This window comes from Bufo bufo, chromosome 9 (assembly GCF_905171765.1).
Source record: "Bufo bufo chromosome 9, aBufBuf1.1, whole genome shotgun sequence".
In the NCBI taxonomy this organism is placed as follows: domain Eukaryota; kingdom Metazoa; phylum Chordata; class Amphibia; order Anura; family Bufonidae; genus Bufo; species Bufo bufo.
In genome coordinates, this window is record NC_053397.1 from 61,793,265 (window position 1) to 61,814,866 (window position 21,602).

A 21,602-nucleotide genomic window follows, 5' to 3' on the forward strand; every position below is an offset into this window, starting at 1 on the left:
CTGGATTTACATGCAGCGATCTCCTTCGCTGTATGAGGAGGAGAGATCGCCATTGTGATCCTTCGTCCCCATACAGCTGCATGGTTTCTGGGCCGTCCAGGCTGTTCAGACCGCACAATCTGCTGCCCAGAAACCATGATCGGCGGTGCCTGCACGGACGACAGGATCACCCGATGAACTGGCATTTCGCTCGTGATCGGAGGCACATTTATGGCCAGTTTGTCGTCAATGACCATTCGAAGGAACGCTCCTTCCGGATAAACTGCCCAATTGTCAGGCCATGTAAATGTGCCTTAAGCTTCCTAGACACTTCCGGTTTGATCACTTCCCTTAAGTTAAAAGGGTTGTCCAACTTTCAAACATTTTTGGGCACATCCCCCCCACCGGATCTGTGGAGGAAAGCATAGTTACCTGTTCCCCGCCTCTCAATTTTGGCTCCTTCAGTCCACTGCTGCATTTACTGTGCTCTGGTACTCATTTGTCAACTTCTGGAATGTGCCGCTGCAGCAGTGACGTGTACCCCGAGCAGCATGTGACCCCCATCCATTCCGGAAGATGACAAAATGCAAAGCAAGGAGGGGGCCGGCACAAAGGGGAGGGGAGCAGGTAAGAATGCTTCCCTCCACAGGACTGGTGGGGAGGGATGGAAGGGACTACCCAAAGTGTTTGAAAGATGGAAAACCCCTTTCAAAATGTAAAAAAAATAATTATTTTAATTTTTTAAGAGAACCTGTCAACTCTCCTGACATGTCTGTTTTAATAGCTTCGTGCATTCCCCGTTTAATAACAATTCTGTAGCATCTATTCTTATGGCTACATGTTGTGCCATTCCTTTATTATTTCTACTAGAAGTTAAGAATAATTGCTAGCAGTCTGCAGTAAGGGTACAGAGGTCCAATCAGGAACACACACTCAACTGCTCTGTACCCTTACTGCAGACTGCTAGCAATTTAGTCATATATTCTAGTAGAAATAATAAAGAAATGGCACAACATAGAGCCAGAAGACTAGAAAAGTGTGATTACATGGGGAATGCATGTAGCAGAGGTGATGGACCATGTGATTGGAGCATGTGATCTGACGTCACCACAGGTCCTTTAGCCCACAGCTCATTATTAAAGAAGTAAAGAAGAGACCGGCAACTACGCGATCAAGAGGAGAAGGTGAGTTAATCATAAATATAAAAAAAATGTAACCCTCAATTGATCACCTACTAAGCATTCTGTATTCAGAATGCTATTATTTTCCCTTATAACCATGTTATAAGGGGAAATAATACAATCTACACTACAACTAACCCAAACCTGAACTTCTGTGAAGAAGTTCGGGTCTGGGTACCACAGTCGGTATTTTATCACGGGCGTGCAAAACGCATTGCACCCGCCCGATAAAAACTGAACATCGGAACGCAATCGCAGTCAAAACTGACTGCAATTGCGTTCCTACTCGCGCGGGTTTGCCGCAATGCACCGGGAAGCATCCGGACACGCTCGTGTGAACCCAGCCTTAGGCGGTTATTGGGCTCATTAACCCTCATTAGTATGCAGTTTTAACCCTCTCCTTTACAGAGTACACAGCTAGGCTGGTTTCACATCACCATTTTATTTTCAGTTCTTCTGATCCATCAAAAGAACAGAAAAAACAAAACGTAAAAGAAAACCCTATCCTGTTGCATCAGTTATGCACATCTAGCATCCGTTTGAACCAACCATTTCCACCTGAGATCCGTTTTTTGAGACTGAAAAAATGTCCTGCATGGAAATGGCTCAAAGGATACCAGATGTACAGGTTTGTTTTTTTACAAGATCCAGTTATTTTTATTTTTTTTTCTTCTGATGGATCAGAAGAACGGAAAATGAAACTGTGATGTGAAGCCAGCCTTAGGCCGTTCATAACGGATGCAGACGGTTGTATTATCAGTAACGGAAGCGTTTTTGCTGAACCCTGCCGGATCCAGCAAATACGCTAGTGTGACAGTAGCCTTAGGCCTCTTTCACACGGGCGTGTCCGGATTAGGTCCGGATGCGTCCCGGTGCATTGCGGCAAACCTGCGTAGTAGGAACGCAATTGCAGTCAGTTTTGACTGCGATTGCGTTCCGATTTTCATTTTTTATTGAGCGGGTGCAATGTGTTTTGCACGCCCGTGATAAAAAACTGACTGTGGTACCCAGACCCGAACCTCTTTACAGAAGTTCAGGTTTGGGTTAGTTGTAGTGTAGATTGTATTATTTTCCCTTTATAACATGGTTATAAGGGAAAATAATAGCATTCTGAATACAGAATGCATAGTACAAAAGCGCTGGAGGGGTAAAAAAAAAAAAAAAAAAATTTAACTCACCTTAGTCCACTTGTTCGCACAGCCGGCATCTCTTCTGTCTTCATCTGTGCTGTGAGCAATAGGACCTTTGATGACGTCACTGCGTTCATCGCATGATCCATCACCATGATCCATCACCATGGTGATGGATCATGTGATGAGCGTAGTGATGTCATCAAAGGTCCTATTGCTCACAGCACAGATGAAGACAGAAGAGAAGCCGGGCTGCGCGAACAAGTGGATTAAGGTGAGTTAAATTTTTATTTTATTTTTTTAACCCCTCCAGTCCTATTGTACTATGCATTCTGTATTCAGAATGCTATTATTTTCCCTTATAACCATGTTATAAGGGGAAATAATAATAATCGGGTCCCCATCCCGATCGTCTCCTAGCAACCGTGCGTGAAAATCGCACCGCATCCACACTTGCTTGCGATTTTCACGCAACCCCATTCATTTCTATGGGGCCTGCTTACGTGAAAAACGCACAAAGAGGAGCATGCTGTGATTTTCACGCAACGCACAAGTGATGCGTGAAAATCACCGCTCGTGTGCACAGCCCCATAGAAATGAATGGGTCAGGATTCAGTGCGGGTGCAATGCGTTCAACTCGCGCATCGCATCCGCGCGGAATACTCGCCCGTGTGAAAGGGGCCTTAGGCTAAGTTGACACTTCAGTTATTTCCATCAGTTAGGGTCCATTCACACGTCCGTTTTTTTCTTTCCTGATCTGTTCCGTTTTTTGCGGAACAGATCTGGACCAGATCTGGACCCATTCATTTTCAATGGGTCCTGGAAAAAAAATCGGACAGCACAATGTGTGCTGTCCGTTTCCGTTGTTCCGTTCCGCATGTCCGTTTAAATCTAAAACATGTCCTATTCTTTTCCGCAAAATTCGGATCCTGGTACAATACAAAGTCAATGGATCCGCAAAAAACTGAAGACATTCGGATGTCATTACGTATGTCATCCGTTTTTTGCGGATTCCGTTCCTGGAAATTACATTAAATTTTTTTTTTGTTTTTCAAAGAAATCCAAACAACTTTATTTGCTTATTGAAATTTATACATGTTTCCGTTTTTTGCGGATCCGCAAAAAACGGATGACATACAGATGACATACGGAAACATTTTCAGGAACAACGGATACGCAAAAAACGGACCGAAAATCGGGATATAGAAAAATACTGACGTGTGAATGTAGCCTTACTGTGATCCAAAACTTCTCAGAGATCAGGTGTAATGGAAAGATCTGCACCTGTTCTTGACCCACACCTGGTTTTGGCTCCTAATAACTGATGGAAATAACTGACCAAATAACTAAAGTGTGAACTCGGCCTTAGAGGGAACACTGGTCAGCACGATTACAGCTATATCAAACATAGTAATAAAGACACCAAAACAGAAATTTGTTTTTGTGTCGCCATAACTATTTTTCCATTGAAGTTTTTTTTGTGGATGAGTTGATGTTTTCATGCAATTTAAGGCTAGGTCTACACTACTACATTTGTCGCTCGACAATTTTTATAATGGTAGTCTGAGGTGTCGCACTGCAACATGCGACATGCTGTGACGCGACAGTCGCAAAAAATTTATTCGCGATAGATTTTTCTACGACTGTCGCGTCGCAGCATGACGCATGTTGCAGTGCGAAACCATATACTACCATTATAAAAATTGTTGCGCGACATTGGTGCAACAAAATGTTGCAGTGTAGTTTTGCCCTGTCGCGCGACTTGTCACGCAACAAATGTCGTCGCGTAGACCTAGCCTAAGGCTACATGCACACAAACATTGTTTGTTTCCGTATCCGTTCCGTTGTTGTTCTTTGCGGACACATTCATTTCAATGGGTCCGCATAAAATTCGGACAACACACCGTGTGCTGTCCGCATCAGTATGTCCGTTCCGTAGCCCCGCAAAGAAAAAAAAGAAAAGAAAAATAGAACATGTCCTATTCTTATCCGTTTTAGGCATTGTTACAATGGATCCGTTAAAAAAAAACTGATTGCATACGGATGTCATCCGTTTTGTTTTGCGGATCGCAAAAATGCCGGATCCAACGAAGACTAGCAAGTTGTTCTCTGCCGGAATAGCACGTCAGATCTGCTTGATGGAGATGTGAATGAGGCCTTAGCGCCCATCTTTATAATAGGTTTATTAGGTCGGTTTTTGCAACATGTATACAAAGCTGGTGGATCTGGGGGTCAAAACTAGGCCCCCAGCTGCTAGGACGGCGCAGATTAAGACGGTATACAATACACGGTCTCAATGTCACACAGCAGCTGCAAAAGCAAATAAGACTTTATTGTATATAAAAATAACTAAAGGAAATAAAACTAAAAATAAGGCAAAAAACTGTGAAGTAATATTGTCACTCTACAAACCCGTTACAATCTGTCGGAGGAGTTTTTTACTCTTCCATTTCTGGCTTTAAAAACATGAACCCGTTATATAAACAACCCTGGTTTTCCCGCAGGGAACGCGTCCTGTCTATAAACAATACAACTCCCCTCTACAGAGGATTTCTATACCCAAAAGGGTTTCATCACCTTTAATAGAATGCTAATAATGGCTATTGCCGTGCGCTCGGCAGCGAGTCCTGCTGCAAGTTGTGGTAGAAAAAGTCATTAACCTACATTTTTTTAGTTTGCTTTGCATTTGTAGCACAGGTTGGAGAGAAGTGTAGTAGACGCTTGGTTCATACCCTGCAGCAAGACTGGACTACAGTTGCAAACGTCAAATATCTGAAGCCTTCCCTGGATGTAGAAGCAGCCACCAGGTTTAGGGGGTCTGGAATAGGGTTTGTTTTTGTTTAAAGGTGTCTGGTATGGGATTTTATTTTTGGGAGGGTCTTGTCTAGGATGTATTTGATTAGGAGATCTGATCTGCAGTCTGTATTTAGGGGGTCTAGTCGAGGATCTGTATTTATATCTATGGGTTCTATATTTGTATAGGCCTGGTATAGGGTTTGTTTTAGGGGGCTGCTATATGGTTTGTTTTTGTTTAAAGGGGTTCTCCGGGAATTAAGAAAATGAAAATACTTAGAGGATCTTCTCATCCACTCAGAGTGCCCCGCTCTTATCCAGGGAAAAGGAGCTCAAGTTCTCGCGGGAGAAGGAGCTGCGATTCTGGCTCTCAAAGACCTGTTACTGTGCCTTTAAAAAGTCCACCTCTACATCACTCATTAATCTAACTTAGTAGCACCTGTCTGAGCTCTTTAAACACACCTGTCCACCCCACAGTCAGTCGGAAGCCAACTACTACCATGGGCAAGACCAAAGAGCTGTCAAAAGACACCAGAGACAAAATTGTGGACCTCCACAAGGCTGGAAAAGGCTATAGGGCAATTGCCAAGCAGCTTGGTGAAAATAGATCAACTGTTGGAGAAATTGTTAGAAAATGGAAGAGGCTAAAGACGACCATCAGTCTCCCTCGGACTGGGGCTCCATGCAAGATCTCACCTCGTGGGGTATCACTGATGATAAGAAAGGTGAGGAATCAGCCCAGAACTACAAGGGAGGAGCTGGTCAATGACATGAAGAGAGCTGGGACCACAGTTTCAAAGGTCACTACGTCATCATATTTTCAACTCATGCATTGCACGGAAGGTTCCCCTGCTCAAGTCATCACATGTCCAGGCCCGTCTGAAGTTTGCCAATGAACATCTGGATGATCCAGAGGAGGCATGGAAGAAAGTCATGTGGTCAGATGAGACCAAAGTAGAACTTTTTGGTCTAAACTTCACTCGTCGTGTTTGGAAGAAAATGAAGGATGAGTTGCATTCTAAGAACACCATCCCTACTGTGAAGCATGGGGGTGGTAACATCATGGTTTGGGGGTGCTTTTCTGCGAAGGGGACAGGACGACTGCACTGTATTAAGGAGAGGATGAATGGGGGCCATTTATTGTGAGATTTTGAGCAACAACCTCCTTCCCTCAGAGCATTGAAGATGGGTCGTGGCTGGGTCTTCCAACATGACAATGACCCGAAGCACACTGCCAGGATAACCAAGGAGTGGCTCCGTAAGAAGCATATCTAGGTTCTGGAGTGGCCTAGCCAGTCTCCAGACCTAAATCCAATAGAACATCTTTGGAGGGAGCTGAAACTCTATGTTGCTCAGCGACAGCCCCGAAACCTGACAGATCTAGAGGAGATGTGTGTGGAGGAGTGGGCCAAAATCCCTGCTGCAGTGTGTGCAAACCTGGTCAAGAACTACAGGAAATGTTTGACCTCTGTAATTGCAAACAAAGGCTTCTGTACCAAATATTAACACTGATTTTCACAGGTGTTCAAATACTTATGTTCAGCAATGCAAGACAAAGAAATTCTTTAAAAATCATACAATGTGATTTCCTGAATTTTTTTTTATTCTGTCTCAGAGTGGGAATGCACCTACAATGTGAATTTCAGACCCCTCCATGATTTCTAAGTGGCAGAACTTGCAAAATCTCAGGGTGTTCAAATGCTTCTGTTCCTCACTGTATTTATAATAAAGTAATATTTAAGTATTTTCACTTTCTTAATTCCCGGAGAACCCCTTTAAGAGGTCTGGTATGGGGTTTGTATTTGCTTAGGGGGTCTTGTCTTGGTTTGTATTTTGGGGGGTCTAGTATGGAGTGCGTATTTGTTTATGTGGTCTGGTATGGCTTTTGTATTTTTAGAGGGTCGGTTCTAGGGTGTATGCGATTAGGGGATCTAGTCTGCAGTCTGTATTTAGGAGGTCTAGTCTAGGATCTGTGGGGGAGATTTATCAAACTGGTATAAAGTAGAACTGGCTTAGTTGCCTATAGCAACCAATCAGATTCCACCTTTCACAATGTGGAATCTGATTGGTTGCTATGGGCAACTAAGCCAGTTCTACTTTATACCAGTTTGATAAATCTCCCTGTATTATTTCTACCTACAGGTTTTACCTTTGTTTAGTGGATGTGGTCTGTTTTTTAGGGGGTCTGGTTTGGGTTTGTGTTTAGCAGGTCTATTCTGGTGTGGGGGATTTGTTTAGTGGGTCTAGTGTGGGATTGTGTTTGTATTAATTTGGGGTGTGATAAAGTGGGTCATATGTACCACTTCTGACTGGGAGCAAGCCCTAGATAAATAGGCATGGAATATGTGAAAAAACGTTGGCACAAAGCCTACGGTATGTAAGTGCATTTTTCCATAGATGCACCTCTACTAAACATGCAAATAACTCCTCTTGCGCCAAGCACCACCAGATAGTAATGCTACGGATACAAAATGAAATTCCGAGGATTAGGTAGTTGCTATTTATGCATTATTTTTTTACTATATTCACATAAGGTAGGTTCATCAAAAGGAGGCACTTCACAATAAGTGCACCTGATGCGAAAAGGAATGACGAACAAATCCTACCATTCGTAATCAATGGAAAAAATAAAACACATGTAATAGTGGATTTTCAGCAGGAGCGTTACATGAGCAATTACTTTCATATTCAAAAGCCTTTCTGGATTAGACTGCATATTAAAATCCGCGGCAGATCAGACAGCCCCCATGGAGAAAGAAATATGGAAAAGATCATTTTTTTTCCTTCTTTTACACTGTGCCTCCATAATACAGCAATATCTGCTGCCTTGTCTATTTGTCATATGAAATGATTAGGTGCAAGGCACAGTGTGCGCGCTATAGGAAAATATACTTCTAACAATATTCTGTACCTCAAGGAACAAAACAAGACATAAAGATGGGAATAAACAAATGAGTCTGCGGAGCGAGAGATTTTATGGGGGCGAATTCTAACACACAAAAAATAAGTAAAGGGAAAAACTGGGTTCAATCAACTGCTAACCGAGTGCCGCAGATAAGAAACGTGACCCTAAAAGCAAACTATACCAAGATCCATAATTAGGGTTCCTACATTGGTGGATTATTATTTTTTTAAGCACTAAAAAAATGGCATGGAAACCACTTACGGTGTTAAGACATTTTCTTTTCCGTAACCATCACCAGCAGTTGCACTGCTAGATTTATTTCCAGCCGGAAACTCGTGGGGCATGCCCTTTCTGCTGTAGCGCTCTCTCCCTATCACAGTTCATGGGGTGCGTCCTTTCTGCAGCAGCACCCTTCCTGTATAGGTCACAGCTTCTACCAGTAGATAGGGCTGGTGGCAGTTGAAGGACGGAACTGAGCATGTGCGACCACTTCAATTGGTGGACAGGTCAACGAAAGAAAATACCTGAGAGGGTGCCATTATAATGAAGTAAAGAGAATACCTCACAATTGGGGCATATCTGAAACTAAAAAATTTTAAGAAGTAACTAGTTTTCTCATGATGAAATTATATATTTATTACATATTATTTTAATATATATATTATTAAAATAATATGTAATGGTAGAACAACCCCTTTAAGGAAAACCCCAATTACAAATTCTTCCAAGGGTAAAGAAAATGATTGGTGCACTATAATGCCATAATGGTCAGGCTGTCCCCCATGTACCGTATACACAACAAATAACCACTATGAATGTGATATAAATCTCCTTTAAGTGGAATCAGTCACCAGGTACCTATTCAGCTGTTTGCATGGACACACAACTGTGGTTCACCTGATTAAAACACTGGTTTTCTTTTGTCGACCCGAGGCTCCGTTCCAGAGTTATGATGCTTTTTCTTGAAATGGAAATTGGGCCTTTGGTGCAATGAGGGGGTCACCATTGCTCTTGTAGCTCCTAAGCTTCCACTCCTTTGTGGCCAGCCCTTTCATAGCCGCTTTGGTTGACAAGGTCAGGCATTGGGAGAGGCTGGCTACAGAAATTAGCGGAGTTTGGGTACAACAAGTGTAGTAGCGATGCCCTCATTGCACCAAAGGCTTAATTTGTATATTGAGAAAAGGTATAACTCTGGAACGGAGCCTATACAGGTCCTTCTCAAAAAATTAGCATATTGTGATAAAGTTCATTATTTTCTGTAATGTACTGATAAACATTAGACTTTCATATATTTTAGATTCATTACACACAACTGAAGTAGTTCAAGCCTTTTCTTGTTTTAATATTGATGATTTTGGCATACAGCTCAAGAAAACCCCAAAATTCCTATCTCAAAAAATTAGCATATCATGAAAAGGTTCTCTAAACGAGCTATTAACCTAATCATCTGAATCAACTAATTAACTCTAAACACCTGCAAAAGATTCCTGAGGCTTTTAAAAACTCCTAGCCTGGTTCATTACTCAAAACCGCAATCATGGGTAAGACTGCCAGCCTGACTGCTGTCCAGAAGGCCATCATTGACACCCTCAAGCAAGAGGGTAAGACACAGAAAGAAATTTCTGAACGAATAGGCTGTTCCCAGAGTGCTGTATCAAGGCACCTCAGTGGGAAGTCTGTGGGAAGAAAAAAGTGTGGCAGAAAACGATGCACAACGAGAAGAGGTGACCGGACCCTGAGGAAGATTGTGGAGAAGGACCAATTCCAGACCTTGGGGGACCTGCGGAAGCAGTGGACTGAGTCTGGAGTAGAAACATCCAGAGCCACCGTGTACAGGCGTGTGCAGGAAATGGGCTACAGGTGCCGCATTCCCCAGGTCAAGCCACTTTTGAACCAGAAACAGCGGCAGAAGCGCCTGACCTGGGCTACAGAGAAGCAGCACTGGACTGTTGCTCAGTGGTCCAAAGTACTTTTTTCAGATGAAAGCAAATTTTGCATGTCATTCGGAAATCAAGGTGCCAGAGTCTGGAGGAAGACTGGGGAGAGGGAAATGCCAAAATGCCTGAAGTCTAGTGTCAAGTACCCACAGTCAGTGATGGTCTGGGGTGCCATGTCAGCTGCTGGTGTTGGTCCACTGTGTTTTATCAAGGGCAGGGTCAATGCAGCTAGCTATCAGGAGATTTTGGAGCACTTCATGCTTCCATCTGCTGGAAAGCTTTATGGAGATGAAGATTTCATTTTTCAGCACGACCTGGCACCTGCTCACAGTGCCAAAACCACTGGTAAATGGTTTACTGACCATGGTATTACTGTGCTCAATTGGCCTGCCAACTCTCCTGACCTGAACCCCATAGAGAATCTGGATATTGGGAAGAGGAAGTTGAGAGACGCAAGACCCAACACTCTGGATGAGCTTAAGGCCGCTATCGAAGCATCCTGGGCCTCCATAACACCTCAGCAGTGCCACAGGCTGATTGCCTCCATGCCACGCCGCATTGAAGCAGTCATTTCTGCAAAAGGATTCCCGACCAAGTATTGAGTGCATAATTGAACTTAATTATTTGAAGGCTGACTTTTTTGGTATTAAAAACACTTTTCTTTTATTGGTCGGATGAAATATGCTAATTTTTTGAGATAGGAATTTTGGGTTTTCATGAGCTGTATGCCAAAATCATCAATATTAGAACAAGAAAAGGCTTGAACTACTTCAGTTGTGTGTAATGAATCTAAAATATATGAAAGTCTAATGTTTATCAGTACATTACAGAAAATAATGAACTTTATCACAATATGCTAATTTTTTGAGAAGGACCTGTATAATCAACTTGACTAAAACAGCGTTTTAGTTAAGTGAACCACGGCTGTGTGTCTATGCAGTTGGATAGTGAGATCGCTGGTGACGGACTCAAAAATCAACAGTGAAAAAGATGGAAGAGGAAGAAAAGATAAAAATTAAAAATAAAAATCTGAAACTGCTCAAGGTGATGCCGACTCGCTGTTAACCCCGCAGCGCCTGACACAATGATGTATTGCGATTGTATTCGAAGCATAAACCACTGACAGTATGATTCATTTTAAAATACTAACTTTGCATATTTCGGTATATCAATTGTGCAAGATATTCACAAATATCCGCAGCCACGAGGAATGTGCTGAGAATCCCGGGCCCTGCAACTAACAATTCATATCCATATCATGCTGTTACCAGAATGGTAGCAAAAAGGTGTTAATTAGCCAATTCTACCAAAGGGCGTTTCTCGATGTCTGCATGTTCAGGTAAAGAATTTTACCTCTGGATAAAGTCTCCTGATTACCAGGGTGCGGAGAGACCTCATGCCGCACAATAAAACACAGCGCCTAACGTTGTATCTGCTGTTGATTGCACCGCCAGCTCTAGGAGAGGTTTGATAACAATCTGATTGGATGATGTATTTGCATTCAAGTGATCAGGAGCAAGAATGCTCCCGGGGCGCCGCTGATTTATTTTTATAGACGTAGGCTAGATTGTGGTGCAAGAGGCAGTAAGAATCCTTAATGAGGTAACAGAAGGGAAAGGATCTAAAGAATCATTTTAACACACTAAGGCCTCATGCACACGGCCGTTGTTTTGGTCCGCATCCGAGGCGCCGTGTTGGCGGCTCGGATGCAGACCCATTCACTTCAATGGAGCCGCAAAAGATGCGAACAGCACTCCGTGTGCTGTTCGCATCCGTTGCTCCGTTCCGTGGCCCTGCTAAAAAAATATAACATGTCCTATTCTTGTCCGTACTTTGTGGACAAGAATAGGCATTTATATTAAAGGCTGTCCGTGCCATTCCGCAAATTGCGGAACGCGCACGGACGCCATCTGTGTTTTGCGGACCGAAAAACACACCACGGTCGTGTGCATGAGGCCTAAATGTGTCTACAATCTGCTGGGGTAATCAAAAATATAATGAAAAAAAGTGTGAAACTATTTTTGGGGGAAAACCATAAAACAAATGTATCACAGACAAAGCAGATGTTGGTTAAATAAGACATCTGGAAGATCTGTGTGTGGAAGAAGTAGTCTAAGGTTGGCCATACACAATAGAGAAAAGTTGGCTGGACCCATCAATTTCCGTTAACTACCTAAAGTCCTGACTCTCCCAAGATAATGGCAGAGGAGAAGAGGGTATGGGATGTAGCGGCGGTACAGCCAGGTAAGTAGAGATGAAATGTAGCTTCAGAATGTTTTCTCTATTGAGGCTTGTTTTACAGGCGACGCGTTTTGAGGTGGAACCGGCCCCCTCATCAGACAAAGACAGACAAGATGATGGGGAAAGAAGGACAGAACATACTCAGCAGACAATTATTGGGATCAAGCTGTTCGTTCCAAACAATTACCCGCTCGTCAGAGAAGCGGAGAGCTGCAGTTACATACAGAAATCATCATCTTTGTATGAGAACCAGTGATCGATGCTGTGGACACTCATTCCAACAGAGAATTCTGGGCAGCAGATCCCCGTTTATAGAGCATGATCTGCTGCCTGGAAACAGTTTTGGTACCCACAGCAGTGATGCTTTCCCTTGATGAATGAGCGTTTGTTCGTTTAAACGGGTGATCGGCAGCACTTTAACATAGGGCAATTACAAGGAACAAGCTTTCCTAGGAACACTCCTTCCTGATAATTGCCCCGATTATAAGGGGGCCTTAAGCCTCTGTTGGGAATTGTTGAGGAAGAAGTAGTCAGGAGAAGTAGCTGTTGGCTAAAACTGAAGCCTACATCAATGTGCTTGCTCGGGTACTTTCACACTTGTGGCAGGACGGATCCGACAGGCTGTCCACCCTGTCAGATCCGTCCTTCCGCTATTTCGCCGTGCCGCCGGACCGTCCCCATTGACTATAATGGGGACGGGGGCGGAGCTCTGGCGCAGCACAGCAGTGCACGGCGAAAGGCTGCCGGACTAAAAGTCCTGAATGTCCGACTTTTTAGTCCGGCGGCCTCTCACTGTGAACTGCGGCGGAGCTCCGCCCCATTATCGTCAATGTGGACGGAGCGGCGGTCCGGTGGCACGGCGAAATAGCGGAAGGACGGATCCGACAGGGTTAACAGCCTGTCGGATCCGTCCTGCCGCAAGTGTGAAAGTACCTGGCTGCGAGTTCTAGCCCAGGGGGTGGCAAAGTTGGAAGATCCTTAGAAGAACTTCCCCGGCAGATGGCAAGCTCCGGAAGAGAGGCACGTTGGATTGGTTGCGATGTCAGCCATCACTCAATCCAGCATCGCCACCCCCTGGGCTAGAACTCTCAGCCAAGTAGGCAGACACATTGATGCAGGCTTTACTTGCAGTGTATGAGATCGTGGCAGCAGAAGGCAGAGAGAGCATCAGTCATTACAAAAGCAGAGGGTCTGGCACTGCGGTACCACCCGTGGACTATAAGATGCGAGCACTTTCCAGCAAGATTTTTTCTTGATAAAAAAAAAAAAAAAAAAAAAAGAGTCTTATATAAACAAAAAAATATGATAAGTCTCTTCCCTACAAAGCTATAACAGTCGTAAAACCAGAGATATACGACAGGGTCCTCGCACTATAGAGGTACTTTTGTTATTACTGCACTGGTCTACAATATGAAGGGAGACCACCAATGGGTTTTTATCTCTGCAAAATAGCGGCTCTACAAAGTCAAGGAATAAACATATTTGCTTGACTATATAATTAAGGAAACTGGCAGTGATAGGGTCCTCTCCTTGTCACAATTCCAAAATATAATGCATATAGTCTAATAGTAAGAATATCTTGCCCTGGTCCTCTTCTAAAAGTCTAAAGGCTGGCCATGCTAAAGCCACCAATTTTGATGGGACCAGCACATGGCAGAGCAAAGAAGAACTGGGCTACCCAATTTCGATGATGACACAGTAGGCTTTTCGTGTGTCAAAGGATATAGTGGATATGGGAAAGCGATATATAATATTGGCAGTGAGCAACCTACAGCAGACAAACTGTGCATGACATTAAAAGCGGTTAAAGTCACGATACATATTTTTGCAAAATCTTCTGATTTCTGCACAGGCAAAACGGTGGCATTATTACAATTTTCTTTTAATTTGGAAACTGCACTAAAAATGACAAGCAGAAACTGGTTGCTCTGGCAATACCTACATCTTACAGCTATATATAGAGCGGCGTTCAGAAATGTCCCCTACAGTGTATGATGAAAAACAAAAAACTCTCCAGAGCGGCTCCGCACTGCCAGAGAAATCAGAAGGCTGTTTTTAGGCCATACAGAACAGAATAATGCACGACCACAGCCAACACATATGACCCACCGAGCACGGTGGCTCAGTGCTTAACACCAATGCTCAGTGGGTCCTAGGTTCAAATCCAACTAAGGACAACATCTGCATGAAGTTTGTATGTCCTCCCTGTGCTTGGGTTTTCCAAACTCGAAAAGACATATGGATAGGGAACTTAGATTGTGAGCTCCACTGGGGACAGAGTGATGACAGTATCTGTAAAAAAAAAAATAACTATCCGTGTAAAATAAATAATAAAATAAAGAAGGCCACGAACCCAAATCTCACCAACATGAACAAAACGTTACAGCAAAAACGGTGTTCAATTTTAGGGTCAAATATTATTCCTACCTGGTCTTGAAGTGACATCACTGGGTTATTTTTGGTGGTGTTAATGTGAAGCACATGGTATTTGTTTTTTGCACATAGGTCATAGGCTATGTTTGTGAACGAAGTGCTGGCAGTCTTGGGAACTCTATTATAAATAATCAAAATGTCGTCATCTTCATCGAGCGGGACCTCTTGTCGGGATCCATCCATGGAATGGCGCTGTTCTATTTCCCGTACTTCATGACGTGCGATTGCCCTCTCTGAAATACAGAGGTACGGAGATGTATCAGTAACACTGACATTAAAAACTGTGCAGGTACAAAGATTATTAAGACGGACCATACACCGCTTTTACAAATAACTGCGTTATGTAGTGGACCGATACTGGAAGCTTTAGACCACAGAAAATTACCGATAGACTGTAACTCATTTTTGGACATGTTCAAAAAAAAAAACACCTGTCTATTATTGGATTGGAAGAAATCAGCCCAACTATAGGAGGCACAGTAGCACATATCCGTGGGGCAGAAGGTCGCAGTATTCATTTTTGCGCAATTCAGCTAAAAACTAAACATTAACATAAGACTTCGATATTAAAAAATTAACCAATTTGAACAAATCCATTTTAAACAATTTTCCCCATTTTCTAAAAAAACGTATCCTGTCAGATAACCCCGCTAACATTTCCTATACTGGAACAAACTGTAGGTTTTTGATGCATTGCGTGAATTGGTATTTTTTTTTGTATACAGCTCGTTCACTATAATGTGACATCTGATTTTTGAGTACAAAAATTAATTATATATATATACACACACATACACACATTTATTAATATCACAGCACTGGGAATGTGGGAATGCAACAAAATGGTGTGAACCTGCTCACTCTTTAGGGCACTGACATCTCTGTTAGACGCGTAACAGACCCACTAGGCAAGGCACTGACATCTCTACTTTATAAAGTTAGAACCGCTTTGTTATTTCTATTCTTGACCAAAATGAAAAGCTTCTTATAAAGTCTACTAATTATACTATAGATGAAAGCACATAACAAGGTTTCTCGTTAACGAGAAATCAACAAAGCTATTACCCCACCACTAAACATACTGTCTAAGCAGATTACCTCCAGGGATTTGACGCCACACATCGAGAAATGAAAAACAATCCACTGAAGAGGCATTTAGTGTAACATGCTATACTCAACACTCTCAGGCACACTCCAGCATCTCCAGGGCTTTACCCATGAGCAATAGCTATCTAGATATTAGGAATGGTGCTGCTTAAAAAAAAAAAAAAAAAAAAAACTTTCTATTCCATAACCCGTTTCCCACCTTGAGAAGACGACACTTTTTTTTTTAAACACCTGTGCTACAATAATTTTGTCATACAAGTGTTTTCACCATGTCTTCCCCACTTGAGAATGGCGAGGGAATGGTGGGGGATGGAACATCGGCTCTAGCGAATTTACTAACAGAGGCGTAAACTAGCGAAAACTACTCCAGTCAGGGGTTGGAGTCGTTTTCCCTCAAGGTGCATGGATTGCTGGAGGTGCACCTAATTTATGATTAGGCGCTTCCTCTGGCAGTACGGGGGCTATCAAAGACCATCATAAAAAGCTGGTCTTTGATAAAGGACCCTCAGAGTCCTTTTCCACGCTCAAGATTGACACATCAAGAGGATATTCATTCAGTGTTATTGTCACATCTGCATATTCAGTAGGCAGGAACTTTGGTGATGGGCTGATGTTATAGTTGGAAGAACTTTTTACTAAATTCTTATTGCTTGGGCAATGAAACATTGAACACCACAAACTGAAATTACGGTCATCTGTTGCAGTTAATCCAAAGACTGTGTGCCTTCACATGAAAAACAAAAAAGTTTAGAGGACCCACCTCTATAAACATAAAATAATACGGCTTATGGTCTACATTACAACCACTTTAAGGCTAAATCCAGATAGTAGTAAAGGCCCCTTTACATGTGCCAACTTAGCAGGCAATTATTGGGAATGAACTGCTGCTGAGAGGAGGTGAGAGCAGCACATACATGGAGCAATCATTTCCTCTCTATGGGAAGTAGTGATCGCTAGATCGATCACTCATCCTCTTGGAGACTTTTTGGTAATGAGCAGCAGATTGCTGTTTCGACAGCAGAATGTGCTGCCCAGAAACAATTATTTAGATGACTGCTCTACCCATTGAACAAGCCTATTCATTGAATGATCGGTGGCACCTTTACACAAGGCAAATATCGAGAAGAAGCATTCCTAACCATGCGCCTTCCCTATACTGCCCAGAACAATTGCCAGTGTTAAGGGGGCCCTAACTTCCACATCTTCTCCCAACATCTTGCCATTTCATGTTCCACTCTACACAAAATAACCACTGGTAGGCACAGCTACTGTGATACAGACAGTGTGGTCACCAAGACAGGAAGTCATCGACAACTTGGGACAAGGAGACATCCAAACATCTGCAGGTTACAAGGTAATTTACGATGATAGAAATGTGGTATGGCAAAACACTAAGTATTAATCTGAGAATCGTTTAGGCCAACAACTACCTACATAGACTGCCCCTTTAAACTGGAAATCCTTGACTACCAAGAGGAAAATGTTTTATTGGTGCATTATTGTTTTAACTGAAACAATAAAAAGGTAATTTTTTACGGCATCCATTACCCAGAAATTTTCCAGTGTCATCTCTAATTGTTGCAACAAAGTGATTATTACCCAATAATCAAAACGTTACATTTAATTAACACCATGTGCCATAACTAATGCTCCCAATGTAAAAAGGCATTAATGAAATGTCAGATTGGGAAACAGGCAGAAGAACGTAAACAGCGTCTTGAACTTTATAAAGCACTTTTTCACCAGGCAAGTACATTGTGACATTTTACCCAGTAATTTCTAACCCACGGGAGAGCAGATTGTCATTTATTATGTGCAGCTTGGCGTCCAATTACAAATCTGCTTGGCATATATTTCCCTTTCATTATGGTCTGTAGCCTTTAAGTTAATAACATCACCAAAATTGGGAAAACGTTCAAACAGATTGTATATTACATCTCCACGAGTCACTTCTTCACCTCGACATCCACGCTATCTTCCAATGGGTCTATAGAGGACGACATGATATCTACCAAGAGCAACGCAACGTGGCAACTTAAAATCGACAAAAAAATCCACAGAAAATTCTTATTCTCCCCATCCGTTCCAATATGTCAGAAGATAATCTGCTAATACCCTTCAACCATAGTGAATGCATACTGTAGTACAAGCATTGGCTTGTAGGAATCTGCCAGATTGGAACAAGACCTATTAATGGGGCGTCCATAATTAGAAATATTGGTCTGCCTTTTTCCAGAACCACTTATGTCTATGGGCTGTTTCCGGTATTGCAGATCACACTCCTCCAGTTGAAGGAGTATAAATTGCAATACCATACGCAACCCATAGACAAGAGTGGCGCTATTGAGAATAACTCGAGACCTTTTTCTTTGATCCTTGACATCACCATTAACATGTTCCTGACCGCCTTACGTACATATATATGCTGGCAGTCAGGACTTTAAATATGGCGCCCACTCACATATGCAGTGGGCACCATAGCCGCCGGGGGACTAATGTCCTCAGCCGGCGGTAACCCAAAGTTCTCCCCTCTCGGCTTTACAGAGCAAAAGTTTTTATTAATTAATTTTTTTTTCACCTTAGGAGAGTAAGGGCATGGATCGTGCGTACAAAACCCATTATTTCTAGGCCTTGTTAGATTAACTATATTCTTATTAATATGCAATAGTTCCTCTGCATCATAATGCGTATCTCCAAGTGCGCATTAATCAATAGCGCCTTCACAGGAAAATAAAAATAGTTGCACTCCAGGGCCCATCTCCGGCTAATTAACCACCTCCCGGTGCTGAAAGGTTAAGCCACAAGACAGGACATAAACATTATTTTTAGCCAGCCATGTCCTGAAGATCGGCTTCACTAACGATATAAATACGTGATAACACCACAACAAGGCATGAGAAACTAATGAGTGTCAATATACATAAACGGATTCAACAATTATGGTAATAATCTCGTCCTCTGATATCAATGGAGCATAAATGGGTACAAGCTAACAATATGCATATAATCCATACGCATTCACTTCCTCTCCAGCGTTCTGAAATGACTCCTTCTGGTCTACAGGACTATGCAGAGGTCACATCCAGGTGACTTAGGTGTGACCAAGACCCACCATATCCTCAAGCGCCATGTGCACTACACTACCATATCTCTAGACTAAGGGGCCGATGTTCAGGCAGTGAGAGCGTTGATGGATGAACAAATCCATCGGCGCTCGTTTGCACTGGTCTGATTACACAGGCTGGGGCAAACTGAGTGTGGGAGGAAAGATTGCTACCGCTGTCATCCCCCCTAATTCTCTTCTACTCATTATCGGCAGCACATCACTAATTACACAGGGAAATGTGCTACCGACAATCGGGCATCTTTCATCCCGATAAAAGGTGGTCATTGGCCGATGAACAAGCATTTGCCCATTCATCAGCTGCTTGATAATACGAGCCAATTATCATCAACAAGCGTTCGTACAAACACTTGATCCCGATAATTGACCCAAAAATTGTGCGGTCTAATAAAGCCTTACAGACAAAAATGAGCCTTATATGGGGGAGATATACAGGTCCTTCTAAAAAAATTTGCATATTGTGATAAAGTTCATTATTTTCTGTAATGTACTGATAAACATTAGACTTTCATATATTTTAGATTCATTACACACAACTGAAGTAGTTCAAGCCTTTTCTTGTTTTAATATTGATAATTTTGGCATACAGCTCATGAAAACCCAAAATTCCTATCTAAAAAAATTAGCATATTTCATCCGACCAATAAAAGAAAAAAGTGTTTTTAATACAAAAAAAGTCAACCTTCAAATAATTAAGTTCAGTTCTGCACTCAATACTTGGTTGGGAATCCTTTTGCAGAAATGACTGCTTCAATGCGGCGTGGCATGGAGGCAATCAGCCTGTGGCACTGCTGAGGTGTTATGGAGGCCCAGGATGCTTCGATAGCGGCCTTAAGCTCATCCAGAGTGTTGGGTCTTGCGTCTCTCAACTTTCTCTTCCCAATATCCCACAGATTCTCTATGGGGTTCAGGTCAGGAGAGTTGGCAGGCCAATTGAGCACAGTAATACCATGGTCAGTAAACCATTTACCAGTGGTTTTGGCACTGTGAGCAGGTGCCAGGTCGTGCTGAAAAATGAAATCTTCATCTCCATAAAGCTTTTCAGCAGATGGAAGCATGAAGTGCTCCAAAATCTCCTGATAGCTAGCTGCATTGACCCTGCCCTTGATAAAACACAGTGGACCAACACCAGCAGCTGACATGGCACCCCAGACCATCACTGACTGTGGGTACTTGACACTGGACTTCAGGCATTTTGGCATTTCCCTTTACCCAGTCTTCCTCCAGACTCTGGCACCTTGATTTCTGAATTACATGCAAAATTTGCTTTCATCCGAAAAAAGTACTTTGCTCCACTGAGCAACAGTCCAGTGCTGCTTCTCTGTAGCTCAGGTCATGCGCTTCTGCCGCTGTTTCTGGTTCAAAAGTGGCTTGAATGGAGAATGCGGCACCTGTAGCCCATTACCTGCACACGCCTGTACACGGTGGCTCTGGATGTTTCTACTCCAGACTCAGTCCACTGATTCCGCAGGTCCCCCAAGGTCTGGAATCGGTCCTTCTCCACAATCTTCCTCAGGGTCCGGTCACCTCTTCTCGTTGTGCAGCGTTTTCTGCCACACTTTTTCCTTCCCACTGAGGTGCCTTGATACAGCACTCTGGGAACAGCCTATTCGTTCAGAAATTTCTTTCTGTGTCTTACCCTCTTGCTTGAGGGTGTCAATGATGGCCTTCTGGACAGCAGTCAGGTTGGCAGTCTTACCCATGATTGCGGTTTTGAGTAATGAACCAGGCTGGGAGTTTTTAAAAGCCTCAGGAATCTTTTGCAGGTGTTTAGAGTTAATTAGTTGATTCAGATGATTAGGTTAATAGCTCGTTTAGAGAACCTTTTCATGATATGCTAATTTTTTGAGATAGGAATTTGGGGTTTTCATGAGCTGTATGCCAAAATCATCAATATTAAAACAAGAAAAGGCTTGAACTACTTCAGTTGTGTGTAATGAATCTAAAATATATGAAAGTCTAATGTTTATCAGTACATTACAGAAAATAATGAACTTTATCACAATATGCTAATTTTTTGAGAAGGACCTGTAGAGGTCTTACATGCCTGCTAACTTTTCACATGACTTTGCATAAATCAATAGCACAAGTGACCACAAGAAACTTTGTAATATGTTTGATCATTGAGAAATGTCTAGTTCGCCTGTTTTCCGCTGTTTAACAGGGGGTGCGGAAATCAATCAGAAATCAATATTAAAATCCTGAAAAAACCCTTGAAGAAGTAAATTCTTTCAAACTATATTAAGATCCATAAAAAGTAGTTGGCCGTCGGCGTACACTGCATGGAGTAAAAAAAAAAAAAAAAAAAAAGCAGCAAGAATCTGATCCATTACCCAACAACAGAGTATTATTAGGCCGAGGAAGTGTTAAAAGTGATACACAGCATGCCTTCAGGACTTAATGTCAGTGTTACAATGGAACAATTGTTTACTCCCCGTCTGCTCTTCTCCGATTTCCTCACTCCTGCAGACACCAGATCCGGCAACACAAAATCAGTAACACCAGTGATCGCAACACAATTCCACTGTAGCAGTAACGGGTGACTTGCTGGTTCAGATGAAGAACTATACACTACCACCCTGCGCACAGTGCTCGTAAACTAGATTAGCCCATCGAAATTATTCATTAGAGAGCCCTTTAGACTCCCAAGACTGGAGAAGGAACCAGAGGTTGGACCGCCACCGATCAGAGTGTGATGTATATGCTAGAAATAATAATAATAAAAAAATAATAACCCTTATTTTCTGAAACAATAGTATCCTCTTAAAGGGG

General features: G+C 42.6%; 1 protein-coding gene across 1 annotated transcript in view; it reads right to left on the reverse strand.

Annotated features, from left to right (window-relative positions):
- HS2ST1 (heparan sulfate 2-O-sulfotransferase 1) overlaps positions 1 to 21,602 on the reverse strand; it is a 131,624-nt gene that overhangs the window by 31,340 nt on the left and 78,682 nt on the right. Inside the window, exon 2 of the mRNA XM_040407567.1 lies at positions 14,594 to 14,832. Coding sequence (XP_040263501.1) covers positions 14,594 to 14,832 — 239 coding nt within the window. The remainder of the gene's footprint in view (positions 1 to 14,593; positions 14,833 to 21,602) is intronic.